The following is a 15,918-nucleotide window of genomic DNA, read 5'->3' on the forward strand; positions in this document are numbered from 1 at the left end:
TGCTGATGCATTTCCCATTGTTTCCTGGGGCAATCTGTCCATGCTTCAGTGACAGTGGGGTCATATTTATTAAAATATGCACCTGTAATTCTGTCCACTCCAACCCTTTCTCCACTCAACACCACCTTCCTCAAAAGGCTGTGAAGATTTCTGCAGAGCAAATTATTCATGGGAATTTGCATCATTTTTACAAATGAACTATTTTCAGTTTGCAAAAACTCTAATGATCTGTTACAGGCAACATGATGAATTAATTAGTGATGCGCACACTTAGGCAACGCTACACCTTGCTCGATATTGTGACGTGCCATCTCCACCTGAGTAGCTCCAATGGACTGCTGAATGGTGTTGATGGGAGTGCTGGGGCCAACAAGAAGAGAAGTGCCAGTGTCAACAATGGCAGGACAACCTCCACTGCAGGCCACAACCTGACCATTGATTGTCAATGCGTCAAGAGTCAGCGAACAATCAGCCAAGCCAGTTAGAATAAATGAGCAATTAATACCAACCTGAGTTACCTTGTCAGCTCAGGCATTCATTATGTATGCTGGTTTGGAGATCTTAAATCCAGGCCAATTATTTTGTTCTCCCTTGTTTTTGAGTTTATGAATTTCAATATCAGAATCACTTTCTGGGATTTCAGTGCAAAGCATCAATCCCAGTTGTGGCTGGGGGTAATCACTTACCGGTCAATGAGGATTTGCCAGGAGGCCTCACGAGTGACAGGAACCCAGTGAATTTGACCAGTGTAGTGGGTTGTGTCAATTCCCCCAAAAACAATTTCACTTCCGGATGCCCCATCTTGTCTGTGAAACACAGCAGAATAATAAACAAGATGACAAGCAAAGAAACAACATCATTAACATCAACATATTCCTCGTTTAGAGATTGAGTAATGCCTATTGAATGTTGTATCTGAATCACTGAATCCCAAATCAGCTTCGAAAAGTCATTAACAACAGAAATAAAAACAGAAATTGCTGGAAAGCTCAGCTGCCTTCGTAACACCTGTGGAGAGAAATCGTAGTTAAAGTTTTAGGTCCACTGACCCTTCCTCAGAACTTTTTTTTCCTGAAAGTCATTGATAGCAATATAGTCATAAAACGTGAAGAAAGTTTTACCATCCAGTTGAAAACTATCTGTTCGAATTGAGAAGCTATTGGCTGACTCACATAGAGTCATGACAACATGAACTATGGTGAAAAATCTAGGAAAATCACATGAGAAGTGTGGTAAGAACCCTTTGCAACCTTGGAAAAGCCAGTGAGTCACGGTTTTTGAATCTTTAAAAAGCTTACCTCGAGTGCCAGTGCCTTCCATTTCTGGTTGCAGCAGCAGCGCGAGCAGGAGCCTGTCGGGAAGCCGGTGAGTCACTGTTTTTAAATCTTTAAAAAGCTTACCTCGTGAATAGGCGGAGGGTATTGGTGAGTGAGTGAGGTAATATATTTGTGTGGTTGCATTACCCGAAACACTACCCGGGTAGTGTCTCCCACCCATCCTCCTCCTCTAACCAATAAAAAAGCTCTGTGTACCTGATTGGTAAGGTAACAAGTTTATTTTTTACTCTTTACTTTTTAAGCCTTGGGAATTTAGAATAATGGGAATGGAGGTCAGGGCAGTTGAATGTTCCTCCTGCACAATGTGGGAGGTTAGGGTCACCACTAGTGTCCCTGCTGACTACATCTGCGGGAAGTGCACCCAACTCCAGCTCCTTGAAAACCGCGTTAGGGAACTGGAGCTGGAGCTGGATGGACTTCGGATCATTCGGGAGGCAGAGGGGGTTATTGAGAGGAGTTACAGGGAGGTAGTCACTCCTCAAGTACAGGAAAAAGGCAGATGGGTTACAGTCAGGGGATGGAAAGGGAACCGGCAGGCAGTGCAGGGATCCCCTGTGGCCATTCCCCTCAACAATAAGTATACCATTTTGGATACTGTTGGGGGGGACGAGTTACCAGGGGAAAGCAGTGGGGCACAGGTCTCTGGCACAGAGTCTGTCCCTGCTGCTCAGAAGGGAAGGGGGAAGAGGAGCAGAGCACTAGTCATTGGGGACTCCATAGTTAGGGGGACAGATAGGAGGTTCTATGGGGACGAGAGAGACTCACGGTTGGTGTGTTGCCTCCCAGGTGCCAGGATGCGTGATGTCTCTGATCGTGTTTTTGGGATCCTTAAGGGGGAGGGGGAGCAGCCCCAAGTCGTGGTCCACATTGGCACCAACGACATAGGTAGGAAGAGAGACGGGGATTTAAGCCAGAAATTCAGGGAGCTAGGATGGAAGCTGAGAGCTAGGACGAAGAGTTGTTGTGTCTGGTTTGGTGCCCGTGCCACGTGCTAGTGAGGCGAGGAATAGGGAGAGAGAGGAGTTGAACTCGTGGCTACAGGGATGGTGCAGGAGGGAGGGCTTTGGATTCTTGGATAATTGGGGCTCTTTCTGGGGTAGGTGGGACCTCTACAAGCAAGATTGTCTTCACCTGAACCAGAGGGGTACCAATATCCTGGCGGGGAAATTTGCTAAGGCTGTTCGGGTGGGTTTAAACTAATTCAGCAGGGGAATGGGCGCCAAAATTGTAGTTCGACTGTAGAAAATGTTGAGAGTAGGGTGGTCCGAAATAAAGTTTCAGGGAAGCAAGATGGCACCGGCAAGCAAGAAGTTGGATTGAAGTGTGTCTACTTCAATGCCAGGAGCATCCGGAATAAGGTGGGTGAACTTGCAGCATGGGTTAGTATCTGGGACTTCGATGTTGTGGCCATTTCAGAGACATGGATAGAGCAGGGACAGGAATGGTTGTTGCAGGTTCCGGGATTTAGATGTTTCAGTAAGAACAGAGAAGATGGTAAAAGGGGTGGAGGTGTGGCATTGTTGGTCAAGGACAGTATTACAGTTGTAGAAAGGATGTTTGGGGACTCGTCAACTGAGGTAGTATGGGCTGAGGTTAGAAACAGGAAAGGAGAGGTCACCCTGTTGGGAGTTTTCTATAGGCCTCCGAATAGATCCAGAGATGTAGAGGAAAGGATAGCAAAGATGATTCTCGATAGGAGTGAGAGAGACAGGGTAGTTGTCATGGGGGCTTCAACTTTCCAGATATTGACTGGGAACACTATAGTTCGAGTGCTATAGATAGGTCAGTTTTTGTCCAGAGTGTGCAGGAGGGCTTCCTGACACAGTATGTAGATAGGCCAACAAGGGGCGAAGCCACATTAGATTTGGTACTGGGTAACGAGCCCGGCCAGGTGTTAGATTTGGAAGTAGGTGAGCACTTTGGTGATAGCGATCACAATTCTGTTATGTTTACTTTAGTGATGGAAAGGGATAGGTGTATACCACTGGGTAAGAGTTATAGCTGGGGGAAAGGCAATTACGATGAGATTAGGCGAGATTTAGGGACCATAGAATGGGGAAGGAAATTGCAGGGGTTGGGCACATTAGAAATGTGGAGCTTATTCAAGGAAAAGCTCCTGTGTGTCCTAGATAAATATGTACCTGTCAGTCAGGGAGGAAGCTGTAGAGCGCGGGAGCCGTGGTTTATGAAGGAGGTGGAATCTCTGGTCAAGAGGAAGAAGAAGGCTTATGTTAGGATGAGATGTGAAGGCTCAGTTAGGGCACTTGAGGGCTGTGAGGTAGCCCGGAAGGACCTAAAGAGAGAGCTCAGAAGAGCCAGGAGGAGACATGAGAAGTTGTTGGTGGATAGGATCAGGGTAAACCCTAAGGCTTTCTATAGGTATTTAAGGAATAAAAGAATGACGAAAGTAAGATTAGGCCCAATCAAGGATAGTAGTGGTAAGTTGTGTGTGGAGTCACATGAGATAGGGGAAGCGCTAAATTAATATTTTTCAACAGTATTCACTCTAGAAAATGACAATGTTGTCGAGGAGAATACTGAGATACAGGCTACTAGGTGCGATTGAGCTTCACACAGAAGAGGTATTATAAATCCTTCAGAGGGCGAAGATAGATAAGTCCCCTGGGCCGGATGGGATTTATCCTCGGATCCTCTGGGAAGCCAGGGAGGAGATTGCCGAGCCTTTGGCGTTGATCTTTAACTTGTCATTGTCTACAAGAATAGTGCCAGATGACTGGAGGATAGCAAATGTGGTTCCCCTGTTCAAGAAGGGGAGTAGAGACAACCCTGGTAATTATAGACCAGTGAGCCTTACCTCAGTTGTTGGTAAAGTGTTGGAAAAGGTTATAAGGGATAGGATTTATAATCATCTTGAAAAGAATAAATTGATTAGGGATAGTCAGCACGGTTTTGTGAAGGGAAGGTCGTGCCTCACAAATCTTATTGAGTTCTTTGAGAAGGTGACCAAACAGGTAGATGAGAGTAAACCGGTTGATGTGGTGTATATGGATTTCAGCAAGGCATTCGATAAGGTTCCCCACAATAGGCTATTGTACAAAATGCGGAGGAATGGAATTGTGGGAGATATAGCAGTTTGGATCGGAAATTGGCTTGCTGAAAGAAGACAGAGGGTGGTAGTTGATGGGAAATGTTCATTCTGGAGAGCAGTTACTAGTGGTGTACTGCAAGGGTCAGTGTTGGGTCCACTGCTGTTTGTCATTTTTATAAATGACCTGGATGAGGGCGTAGAAGGATGGGTTAGTAAATTTGCAGACCACACTAAGGTCGGTGGAGTTGTGGATAGTGACGAAGGATGCTGTAGGTTGCAGAGAGACATAGATAAGCTGCAGAGCTGGGTTGAGAGGTGGCAAATGGAGTTTAATGCAGACAAGTGTGAGGTGATGCACTTTGGTAGGAGTAACCGGAAGGCAAAGTACAGGGCTAATGGTAAGATTCTTAGCAGTGTAGATGAGCAGAGAGATCTCGGTGTCCATGTACACAGATCCTTGAAAGTTGCCATCCAGGTTGACAGGGCTGTTAAGAAAGCATACGGTGTTTTAGCTTTTATTAATAGAGGGATCGAGTTCCGGAACCAAGAGGTTATGGTGAAGCTGTACAAAACTCTGGTGCGGCCGCACTTGGAGTATTGTGTACAATTCTGGTCACCGCATTATAAGAAGAATGTGGAAGCTTTGGAAAGGGTGCAGAGGAGATTTACTAGGATGTTGCCTGGTATGGAGGGAAGGTCTTACGAGGAAAGGCTGAGAGACTTGAGGCTGTTTTCATTAGAAGGAAGAAGGTTGAGAGGTGACTTAATTGAAATATATAAAATAATCAGAGGGTTAGATAGGGTGGATAGGAAGAGCCTTTTTCTTAGGATGGTGACGGCGAGCACGAGGGGGCATAGCTTTAAATTGAGGGGTGAAAGATATAGGACAGATGTCAGAGGTAGTTTCTTTACTCAGAGTAGTAAGGGAATGGAACGCTTTGCATGCAACGGTAGTAGATTCGCCAACTTTGGGTACATTTAAGTCGTCATTGGAAAAGCATATGGACGTACGTGGAATAGTGTAGGTTAGATGGGCTTGAGATCGGTATGACAGGTTGGTACAACATCGAGGGCCGAAGGGCCTGTACTGTGCTGTAATGTTCTATGTTCTATGTTCTATGTTCTAAAAACGCATTGCATTTTCTGACAAAATTTGGGGAATTGAGACTCTCACTTATGGAACGATGAGATGCCAATTAACACAAAAGGTTGCTTTTTTACAGTCTGACTGACAACAAATCCCACAGCATTAATGTGTATTTTCACAGCCTACCATTCACATGTTCTAAACTGCACACCCACTGGAAAAGATCTAGAAGTTTTAACCCTGTCAACCCCAACCAGAATTTTCTATATTTTAGTCACATTATTATGTTTTAATCTTTGTAGATATACAGAAATGATACTTGGTTTTTCAAGTGTGCAAAGTAAGTTTTATTTCCAAAGTTTCTAAAGCCATTGCTTGTAACAACCAAGTTTAGTTCAGCCCCTTTCTCTCTGTGAGTGACTATACCGAGGATTAATCAATTATATACAGGGAGTAGTCAACGGAAAAATATAATCAAATGACAAAGAATTGAATGCTGTGGAGAACATTTGCTGTACTATGTCCAAGGCAAGGGTTTATTTGCTAAGATATGGAAAGCAAATTTCTGCACACCCTTCCAGGTGTGGAGTACAATACTGTACTTAAGCATTGACTGTCACAATGTGCTGGAGTTTTACACTGAATTTGAGTCCATTTTGTTCTGACAGAGACAAGAGCTTTCACAACTCAAGCAATTTTCATGTTTTGCTTGAAACGCTCAAGGGACTGAATGTGGTATATCTGCCCCAATGTTCCTTTGAAAAGAAAACATGCAGTTAATTCAACATTCAGGTAGATACAATACAGTAATAAAAACATGTGAGAAGTACTTTACCTAGTCAGGTAGACAGAAAAGAGAGGCTTATCCACCAGATGCTTCAACAAAATATTATCAAATACATTTTCGGAAGAAGGGTCTCGACCCAAAACGTCAAACTTTTCTGCTCCTCTGAAGCTGCTTGGCCTGCTGTGTTCATCCAGCTTCACACCATGTTATCTCAGATTCCCCAGCATCGACAGTTCTTACTATCTCATTATCAAGTACAATTGTAGCTCCTGATGCTGCAAGATATGGTTAGCCCAAACCCAAAATTCTATCAAACGTAACATAGGAAAAGAAGCCACCGGGTTTTCTGGAACTGAGACCAAATTCCTGGTTGCGGATATTGATGTTTGAAATCCAGAGAGATAAGTTCAAGTGAGAAAAGCTGAGAAATTCAGCAAAATGGTACTCTGTGCATTATAATTTCCCCGTAAATTGCCACACTTAGCAAATAGGTTTTTCAATACTCATAGGTCAATGATGAGAACAGGGAAGATAAAGGGACAATTAAATTTTCTCATGCAATCCTGGAGCATGGATATATTTCAGAAAAAGAATGAAGAGAATGCTCATGCTCTTCATGGATTTGAGGAGCCTGTAACTGTGCAACATTAATGAAGTTCTTCAAGCCGCATGGACAACAGTGGGAACTACAAGGAGCATTAGCAAACTGTGATGATACTTTGGCTTTAAGAGCGTATTTTGTCCTGGTTTTCTTTTTAAGAAAGGAGACTGAGACAGAGGCACAAAGCAGTCTGCCTCAAGTCAATGAAGTAAACAGCTTGTGAGTCCTTGTGCTTTTTAAAAAAAATCAGAACAATAGAAGTGGCCTAAATGGGTTGGTCAAGCTCCCACAGAACCAGGATTTTGAGTTTAACTTTCCTTAGCTGTTGGGCTTGTGAAAGCTGCATCAGCCTTTGCTCTTTGCTGCAGCTAAAAGCCTTTGTTCTCATCCTGCGACTAGAATTGCACATGAGAAAATTTAATTGACTGAATTTGCCTTTAGACTTAAACTATCAATGTTGCATCATTTGATTTATTTGATGAAGTTTACAATTGACTTACTCTGACAGTGTTATATCCCAATATTCCAGCCATGGCACCTGGACCATACTGGATAGATACACGCTGGTTATTTGAATAATATGTTGAAGATGCACGGGGGTTGAACCTGTGATGCTTTGCTGTCATGGAACATTAATGAAATGAAATTAATAGGAAATGTTTGAGCATTGAGTCGAAAATAGGAACAAAAGTTTTTGTTAAAAATAATCTGTTACATTATGTTTTAAGAATGTTTATTTTTACAAGTGCCTTGTCCAAATTCCTTCATCCTGATGTGTTTATCTGGTTGCTTTTTCTTTAAAGGGAGATCCTGAAAATATGAGGAGGCACAGGAATCCTGAAAGCTGGTGTGTGTTCATGTAGCTGAGTTGGACAATTGCTGTGTGTATGTGTCCATTTGCACAGTTACAAAAGGAGATATCTCTTGTTGACCCAGGTAGTCAATGGAGTGCTAATTTAAGACTGAGGAGGAACTTCTTCTTTTAGAGAGATGTGAGTCTTTGGAACTCCTAACCACAGAGACCTGTGGGGGCAGACTCCTTGTGTACACTTTAGGTTAAGAGAGATAGGTTCTTGATCAATCGGGGAATCAAGGGTGATGGAGAAAAAGCAGGAAAGTAGATATGAGGAATGTCAGATCAACCATGATCCTAATGAATAGCAGAGAAGGCTCAACAGGTTGAATGACTTATTCATGTTCTTTTTTCTTACTGTCTTATGGTCTAGCCTACACATTGGAGAACCCTAAACTGATTCAAGTTTAATAAAACACCAGAATGGTTCCAGGAAGGAGGAATGTTAGTTCCTTCGTTAGGTCTAAGAAGCTGGGGAGGATCTCCTTGCAGCAAAGGAAACTGAGTAAAATTTTGATCAAGGTTTAAAAGATTACTGTGCTGTCACAGTTTTAGATAAAGTACACAAAAGGAAGCTTTTCCTATTTGTCGTTGATACAATGGGCAGAGATTGGTTGAAATATTTAGACAAGAGATGCAAAAGCATGTGAACTTAAGAGGAAAAGAAGAGTCATCAAGTGGTAATGACCTGAAACTCACGGTCTATGAAGAAACAAGACTGGGCCACTCAGCCCTTTGAGCCTGCTCCAACAAAAGAGACTGTGTAAACATTTGATAGAATTGTAAAAGATCATTGCACTGTGACAGTTTAGTACAGCAATCTTACAATTTTCTATCAAAGGGAAAGACAGCAAGTAGGAATGACCTGGAACTCATTGCCTATGTGTGAGGTGGAAATAGAAATAGCTAATGATTTTGAACGGAAATTGTATAGGAATTTAAGGCTAATAAACCACCATATAGTATCAAAGTCAGGGTTGATGATCAGATTGCTCCACAGAGAGCAGCATTGAATAAATTGATCAACTGTTTTCTGCGCAGTAATGACCTCCATTTCTCTGTGTTTCTAAGACACCGTGTTAAGAAGAATGCACCATCATTGTAATTTTAGTTTGCTTTCAATTGTCTTCAGGTATATTGGAAGGCTTTTCAGGCTGAGAAATGGCTTGTGTCACCATGTTACCAACACACTTCCCATTGCCAACTATTCCTAAGTAAGACTCAAATCCAAAGCATCTGGCTGAAAGGTATACTGTACCACAAAATCTCCACCCTAAGAGTGCAAGCTGGAAATCACTTTATACCAATGCTTAGTTTTTTCTGAAAATTCATCTCATCATTTGCCCAATTCCAGAAGAAAATACAGCATCATTGGTAAACCATGAAGAAATTAAACCTCTGATAAATGTTTCTCCGAAGAAAGACACCCAAGAAAATTTCCACTCTTTCATCCAATCATCAGAGCACGCTTTTCAACTTTTAACTATTGCAAAAATATATTGTTCGGTTTCAATCTTCATTACAGAAGTGAACTTAAGAGGGAAAGAAGAGTCATAAATGGAAGTGCGTCTAAATGGATGGAAACATTTACTCATTGCATGACTGTTCAGAGCAGTAAACTGAAGGGACCCAGAGATTGGATGAACCAGTGTCAAAGAAGACGGTGAAGTTCTGTGGTGAATTCCCAATGCTGATTGCTCCATAGTATGACAGCTGTCAGAAATAGTAAGAAGAACACAATATATCAACGAGAAATGGAGCTGAGCAACATGTGTCAGTGGGCTCATTATACTCTATACTTTTCAGAGAATGTGCATCTTTTTAGAACACCTTCTCAAATCATATGTGATTATTTGCTCTTCTGAATTCAGATGGTAACTCCATGCCCATGGTGCTAACATAGATACCAGCAATACTATTTGGCCAACCAGCAGCACAAGCGAAGCCAACTAAAGGTATCCAGAATGTTGATGATTGGTGAGGAAGCAGCTGCAAGCCAGCAGGCCCAACAAAAACCATCAGTAAGGTCGCACAATGAATCTGGAACTTCTATCAGATCAATAGCATTCAGTGTTCTGAGCACCTGTTGCAATCAGAGAACAGTTACAACACTTGACCCGTCATAACCTATTGGCTCCCTGCAAGAACAGCCTGCTATTCCTACTCCACAATCTTATCCCCGTTACCTTGTAAACTTTCTCTATTCAGAATATTACTGTATTTCCTTTTGAAAGCGTGATTTAATCTACCTCATCCACCCTGTTAAATCCTGTAGACCCTGGCTAAATGCTGTACAAACAATTTGTTTTGACAGGCCCCCATTGGCTCTTATGCTAAATATTTTAATTCACTGGTTCTTGACCATTCAGCCAATGGAAAGCTTCTTTTCTGTCTACTTTGTCCTGCTCGCCCGTGATTTTGAAAGCCTCCATTAAATGTCTTCTTAATCTTCTCTTCAAGCAGGACAACTCCAACCTATGAGGATGAAGGGTCCTGACCTGAAACATCGACTTTTCTGCTCCTCTGATGCTGCCTGAGGTGCTGTGTTCCTTCAGCTCCACACTGTATTAACTCTGACTCCAGCATCGAGAGTTCTTGCTATCTCCAACACCAAACTTTTCAACCTATCCATGTTACCAAGGTTGCTTGTTCTCAGAACAGTTCACATAAATCATTTCTGTATATTCCCTATTGCTTTCATATCCCTCCTGAATTGTGGTGCTTAGAATTGGACACAGTCAGAGCTGTCCGCACAGCACTCATCCAGGCAAGTATATAACATATTACCAATTGTTTTTGGGAAGTTCACACTCTGTAAGACTACCTCAATCCCTTATGAACTTGTACTGTTGTCTCACTAAAAAGAACTTATTTGTTTTATAGATCTTTGTCAACTTTCCCTTATCAATCAACACCTCTCCAAGTGACACGCAGCGTCTGGCAACCGACCATCCTCGCACATCTGTACCCCAACAGACCTGTTCCATATATAACAACAGGTTAAAGATCTATAGCCTATCATCAAAAAGTACAGTTTATCCCCTGAATTATTACTTTTGTCTGACAATAAGCCCTTCTGAGGTCAAAATTACATGCAGAAGATGCAACAGATTTAATTTTAGATGTAGGCTCTTTTCTTTATTTAAAAAAAAAGATGACTTACATCCAGGTAGTTAATCATTGGTTCTGATGAATCCAGTGATTGGGAGAATAAGGGTCCTTCAAATTTTGAGCAGGGATCATACGGATGTTTCTTCAGGAAGTCTTCCAGCAAACATTTCTCCTGGAGAACATCTTGGGCAGATTTGCCCTTAATCAAAGGCACTCTGCCAAGAAAACCACAAAAGTTACAAGTTTTGTCATGTTTTCCTGTTCCTTGCTGTTAGGGTATTCTTTCTTTCTCCTGTCATCTGACAATTTCCTACCTGACCATACATTTAGAGAACTGAACACAAGCGAGAGCAATGAGTAACAATTTCATCTTGGAGATGGGTTGGTTCAGAGGCTCTCAGAATCTGAAGTATTGTGTCTGATCAACAACATTTATACTCAGTGTAATCAAACATTTCCATTATCAGAAGGACTCAGACACAATATGAGAAGTAAATAATATTTAACTAATGATTGTTTTATCTCAAATTTAATCTCTCTTAGAAAGTACACTCTTTAACTCAACTGACAATTAACTGGGAACATTTGGATGATAAACAAAACATGTTAAATATTGTACAATCACTGTCTTATCATTGATAATATAACCATAAATATATATTTCACATTAAGGCAAAAACAATTGCATCAGAGCTGGAAAATTGCAATCTCACAAGTTTATCAGAAATTAAGTGTTTTAATTGCTACATATAACACTTAGCTTGTTAGCCACACCAAAAGTTGAAACATTTCTGATGCTAAATTTCTTGGAGTGCACTATTTTATTACACTTTAATTGAGAAGTTCATTTGATAGCATCAACTCCAAGGATGATCCTTCTCCTTAGTGCATGGCGTACACATTTCGGTAAATTGCCTTTTTAAAATACGGAGCTTTTGCCTGTTCAAATAAACTGAGTCCATAAGGAGTAGTGATTCATTAAATATTCATCTCCTCAATCAAAAACATCAAAACAGATTAACTGTGCTGTTCTTTTAATTTGTTCTTTAGCTTTGAGTGTCACTGGCAAGGCAGCACTTGCTGTCCATGTTTGTATATGCCATGGCACGGGGGTGGTGTACAGAGTGCAGACTGTGATTTGGCTGGCAGCAGATAGCTGATTGGTTTGTGCAGTTATGAACAGTCACAGCCTTGTGACAACTTTCTGATTGCTTTCGGGGCAGCTGAGCAGCCTGTGGGTGTGAACAAATCAGGGAGGAGTCTTTGAATTGCTGTAAGGGCAGGTTGTGTCTCTCCCTGTAGCAAAAATACCCAGAGCCAAAAGAAGGCCAATCATTTTCTTTCACCAGTTGTTGTAACCAGTGACTGAGAGACTTTGTAGCTAGTGTACCAATCACCCTCTGCCTCCTGTGAGTAACCGAAAGATTCTAGCGAAAGGAAGTCAAAGGTGAGAAAACATTTGCAAGCAAAACAAAAAATCTCAATAGATCTATGGACTGGTTAATTTTCCCTCCACCCATAAAACTACATGTTTCTTTTGTTTTCCTAAGTCTATATGTATGTAAGTGTAGGTTTTTAAAATGGGGTTAGAGTTTTAAGCAGCAGCACCACATGTTCATATTTCATAGCTGTTTACTTGGATCAGATTTTACTGACTTGGAACAAATTGTAGTTCTTGTTAAGTGCAGGAAACTGCTCAGTGTTTCTGTTTACTTGACACGAATGGTCAGGTACATTAGAAACTCTGTATGTTTTGATTCAATCACTAATTTTTGTGTTGATTGTGGTAGTAATGGGGTTTGAGCATCAGTAAATTTTCCCAAATATGTCATAACAATGTATGTTCAAAAGCATTGCATCAGTACTTGAGAATTCATTGATATCACCTGGTGTATTGTGATTGATTTCAGCATGTGCCAGCCTACAAATGAAAACGGATGAATTTCTGCTTCTGTTTATTATTCATTTGACTCTGTGCAATGTTTCTCTGGCCATTGCAAAAGGGTAGATACATGGTAGATACATTGTTTCAATTTTCTAAAATTTCCTAGATTGTGGCAATCAGGTTGGAAAAAAAATAAATAAAACTTCTATTCTGGAAAGGGAGGGGACTGAAAGCAGAATACAACATGTCAGTTCACTGAAAGTTTGTCATGGAGAATAAGCTGAAATTTATTATCAAACTGGTTATATCAGGACACTTGGAACTTCTTAATGCAACCTGTGAAAGCAGAATCAGGTGTCTCTCATTATTTATTCTTTGAGGAAGTAACAATCAACTTCGATAAAGGATATCCAGAGGATGTACTGTACCTAGATTTCTAGAAGGCATTTGACAATGTGGCACATCAACTATTACTACACAAAATGAGTGATCATGGTTTTGGGGATAAAATATATGCATGGTTAAAGGATTGGTTGGAGAATAGGAGGCAAACGGTAGGAAGAAATTGGTAACTTTTCCTCTCGGCAAGATGTGGTGCATGTTGAGTATCAGGATTTATAGCTAAATTCTCAATTACTTACAATTCATATCAATAACTAAGTGTAAGGGTGCTAAATTAGCAGCTGATACAGGTACAAAAGCAAGTAGGAAAGTTGTGAAAATGAGAAAAAGAACCAGAAAAGGAAGATAGACAGGTTAAGGGAGCAGTCAAAAAATTGGCGGTAGCTGATGATTAGTGAAAATGTGAACTCGTCCACTGACCATTGAAAAATAGAAAGCAGCATATAATTTTAAAAGAGAGAGATGGCAGATCTCTGCAGTATAGAGGGAATTGAGTGTTCTGGCATATGAATCATAAAATGTTAGTACACAGTCATACAGCACAGCATCAGACTGTTCAGTCCAACTAGCCCACACTGATCATGATACCAAGCTAAACTAATCTCACTTGCCTGTATTTGGCCCATATCCCTCCACACCTTCCCTTTTTATGGGTTTATCCAAATATCATTTAAACATTGTAACTCTACCTGCATTCATCAGTTTCTCTGGCAGTTCAGTCTATACATGAACCACTCTCTGGTAAAAGAAAAGCTGCCCCTCATGTTTTTTTTAATCTTTCCCCTCTCATCTAAAAATATGCCTCCTAGCTTTGAGTTCTCCAGACCATAGGGAAAAGACGCTTGTTGTTCATTTTATCTATGCCCTTCATGATTTCATGAATCTCAATAAAGCCAGCCCTCAACCTCCTATACTCCAGTGCAAAAAGTACCAGTCTATCCAAACTATTTTTATAACCCACATCCTCTATTCCCTGGTAAATCTTTTCTGAACTCTTTCCAGTTTAATAATATTCTTTCCACAACAAGGTGACAGGAACTGCACACAGTTCTCCAGAAGAGGGCTCACCGATGTTGTGTACATCCTCAACATAAGGTCCCAACTCCTTTACTCAAAGGTCTGAGCAATGAGGGCAAATGTGCTAAATGCTTTCTTAATCATGCTGTATGCATATGATGCAAATTTTAAGAATTATGTATCTGAGCCCCTAGGTGTCTCTGTTCTACAACACTATCCAGGGCCTTACCATTAATTGTATAAGTTCTAACCTTGTCTGTTTTAACAAAATGCAATATCTCACATATGTCCAAATTAAACTCCATCTGCCACTCCATAGTCCATTAAACCGATGATCAAGATCTCTTAGTAATCTTAGATAGCCCTCTTCGCTGCCCATATTCTCATCCAAATCATTATATAAATGACAAAATAAAATGGACCCAGCACTGATGCCTATGGAAAATTGCTGGCCACAGTTCTCCAGTCTGAAAAACAACCCTCCACAACCACCCTCTGTCTACTGGCATAAAGCTCAATTTGCAACCAATTGGCCGACTCATTTTGAATCCCATGTGATCTAATTTTACTAATTATTCTACAATATGCAACCTTAACAAAAGATTTGGCAAGATCCATGGAAACAATGTCTACCGTTCGGCCCTCACCAATCTTTTAGGTAACTTCCTCAAAAAATTCGAATCAATTTTGTGAGACATAATTTCCCTTGCTCAACACCATGCTGATTATCCCTAATCAGCTCTTGCCTCTCCAGATGCATGTAACTCCTATCTTTCAGAATCACCTCCATCAATTTATCTACCATCAATATCAGTCTCAGAGGTCTATATTTCCCAGGCTTCTCCTTACACCCTTTCTTAAATAATGGCACAACATTAGCCATCCTCCAGCCTCCAACACCTCACCCGTAGTTATAAATGACACAAATATTTCTGCTGGGGGTCCCACAATTTCCTCCTTAACTTCCCACAAAGTCCTAGGATACACTTGGACAGGTCCCAGAGACATATTCATTTTTATGTTTTTCTAAGACCTCAGTCACTTCCTCTTCTGTAATGTGAACTGTTTTCAAAACATCAATATTTATTTCTCGGAGTTCTGTCATCTCAATTTTCGCTCCATTGTAAAAACTGACGCAAAATATTTCACTTAATATCTCTCCCATCTCCCAATGCTCAACACAAAGTCACAGCAAGTAATTTGGAAAGCAAATGGAATATTGTCATTTAATGTAAGGGAATAGAAATATAAAAGAAGGGATGGTTTGGTACAGTTGTATGGAGTGCTGGTGAGGATACCTCTGGAGTACTGTGTACAGTTTTGGTGTCCTTCTTTTGGAAAGGATGGCTATGTGTTTGAGACAGTTCAATGTAGTTTCACTTGACTGACATTTGGAATAAGGGGCATTATCTTGTGTGGAAGGGTTGGGTGAGCTGAGTTGTATCTATTACAGTTTAGAAAAATGGAAGTGATCTCCATGAAGCATAGGAGATCCTGAGGGGACTTAACATGTTGGATCCAGCAAGATTGCCTCCCCTTACAGGAAAGAATAAATCTCCAAGACAGGTTTAAACATAACAGAGCTCCAATTTAGGATGGAGACGAGAAGGGACTTTTTCTCTCCCTGGCTCATGATCCTTTCGAACTCTCTTCAAAGGAGAATAGTAGTGGTGGGATACTTTTATTGAATACTTTTAAGACAAGGGTCAATGGATTCTTAACAAACAAAGAAATTAATGGTGACTGGGGTAGGAGGGAATGTGGAGTTGTGGGCATGGTCAGACTAGCA

At 41.0% G+C, this 15,918-nt stretch overlaps 1 protein-coding gene and 1 pseudogene across 1 annotated transcript; both read right to left on the bottom strand.

Moving 5' to 3' along the window:
• Positions 1-254: 254 nt before the first annotated feature.
• LOC132210797 (pepsin A-4-like) lies at positions 255-7,487 on the bottom strand (annotated as a pseudogene).
• Positions 7,488-9,301: 1,814 nt separating this feature from the next.
• Positions 9,302-11,212, bottom strand: LOC132210798 (pepsin A-like). The gene is made up of 3 exons (XM_059653215.1): positions 11,140-11,212; positions 10,878-11,040; positions 9,302-9,427 (listed from the first exon to the last, which is right to left on the bottom strand). The coding sequence occupies exons 1-3, from the start codon at positions 11,193-11,195 to the stop codon at positions 9,302-9,304; spliced, it is 345 nt and encodes a 114-aa protein (XP_059509198.1). The 5' UTR covers positions 11,196-11,212.
• Positions 11,213-15,918: the final 4,706 nt, after the last annotated feature.

This window comes from Stegostoma tigrinum, chromosome 21 (genome assembly GCF_030684315.1).
Source record: "Stegostoma tigrinum isolate sSteTig4 chromosome 21, sSteTig4.hap1, whole genome shotgun sequence".
NCBI lineage: Eukaryota > Metazoa > Chordata > Chondrichthyes > Orectolobiformes > Stegostomatidae > Stegostoma > Stegostoma tigrinum.

Coding starts and splice junctions, on each gene's coding strand:
- LOC132210798 (XM_059653215.1), bottom strand. CDS start 11,195: ATGAAATTGTTACTCATTGCTCTCGCTTGTGTTCAGTTCTCTAAATGT. Junction 11,041..11,139: donor TTCTCTAAATGTATGGTCAG/GTAGGAAATTGT, acceptor TTTTCTTGGCAG/AGTGCCTTTGATTAAGGGCA. Junction 9,428..10,877: donor CAATGATTAACTACCTGGAT/GTAAGTCATCTT, acceptor TATTTCTGACAG/CTGTCATACTATGGAGCAAT.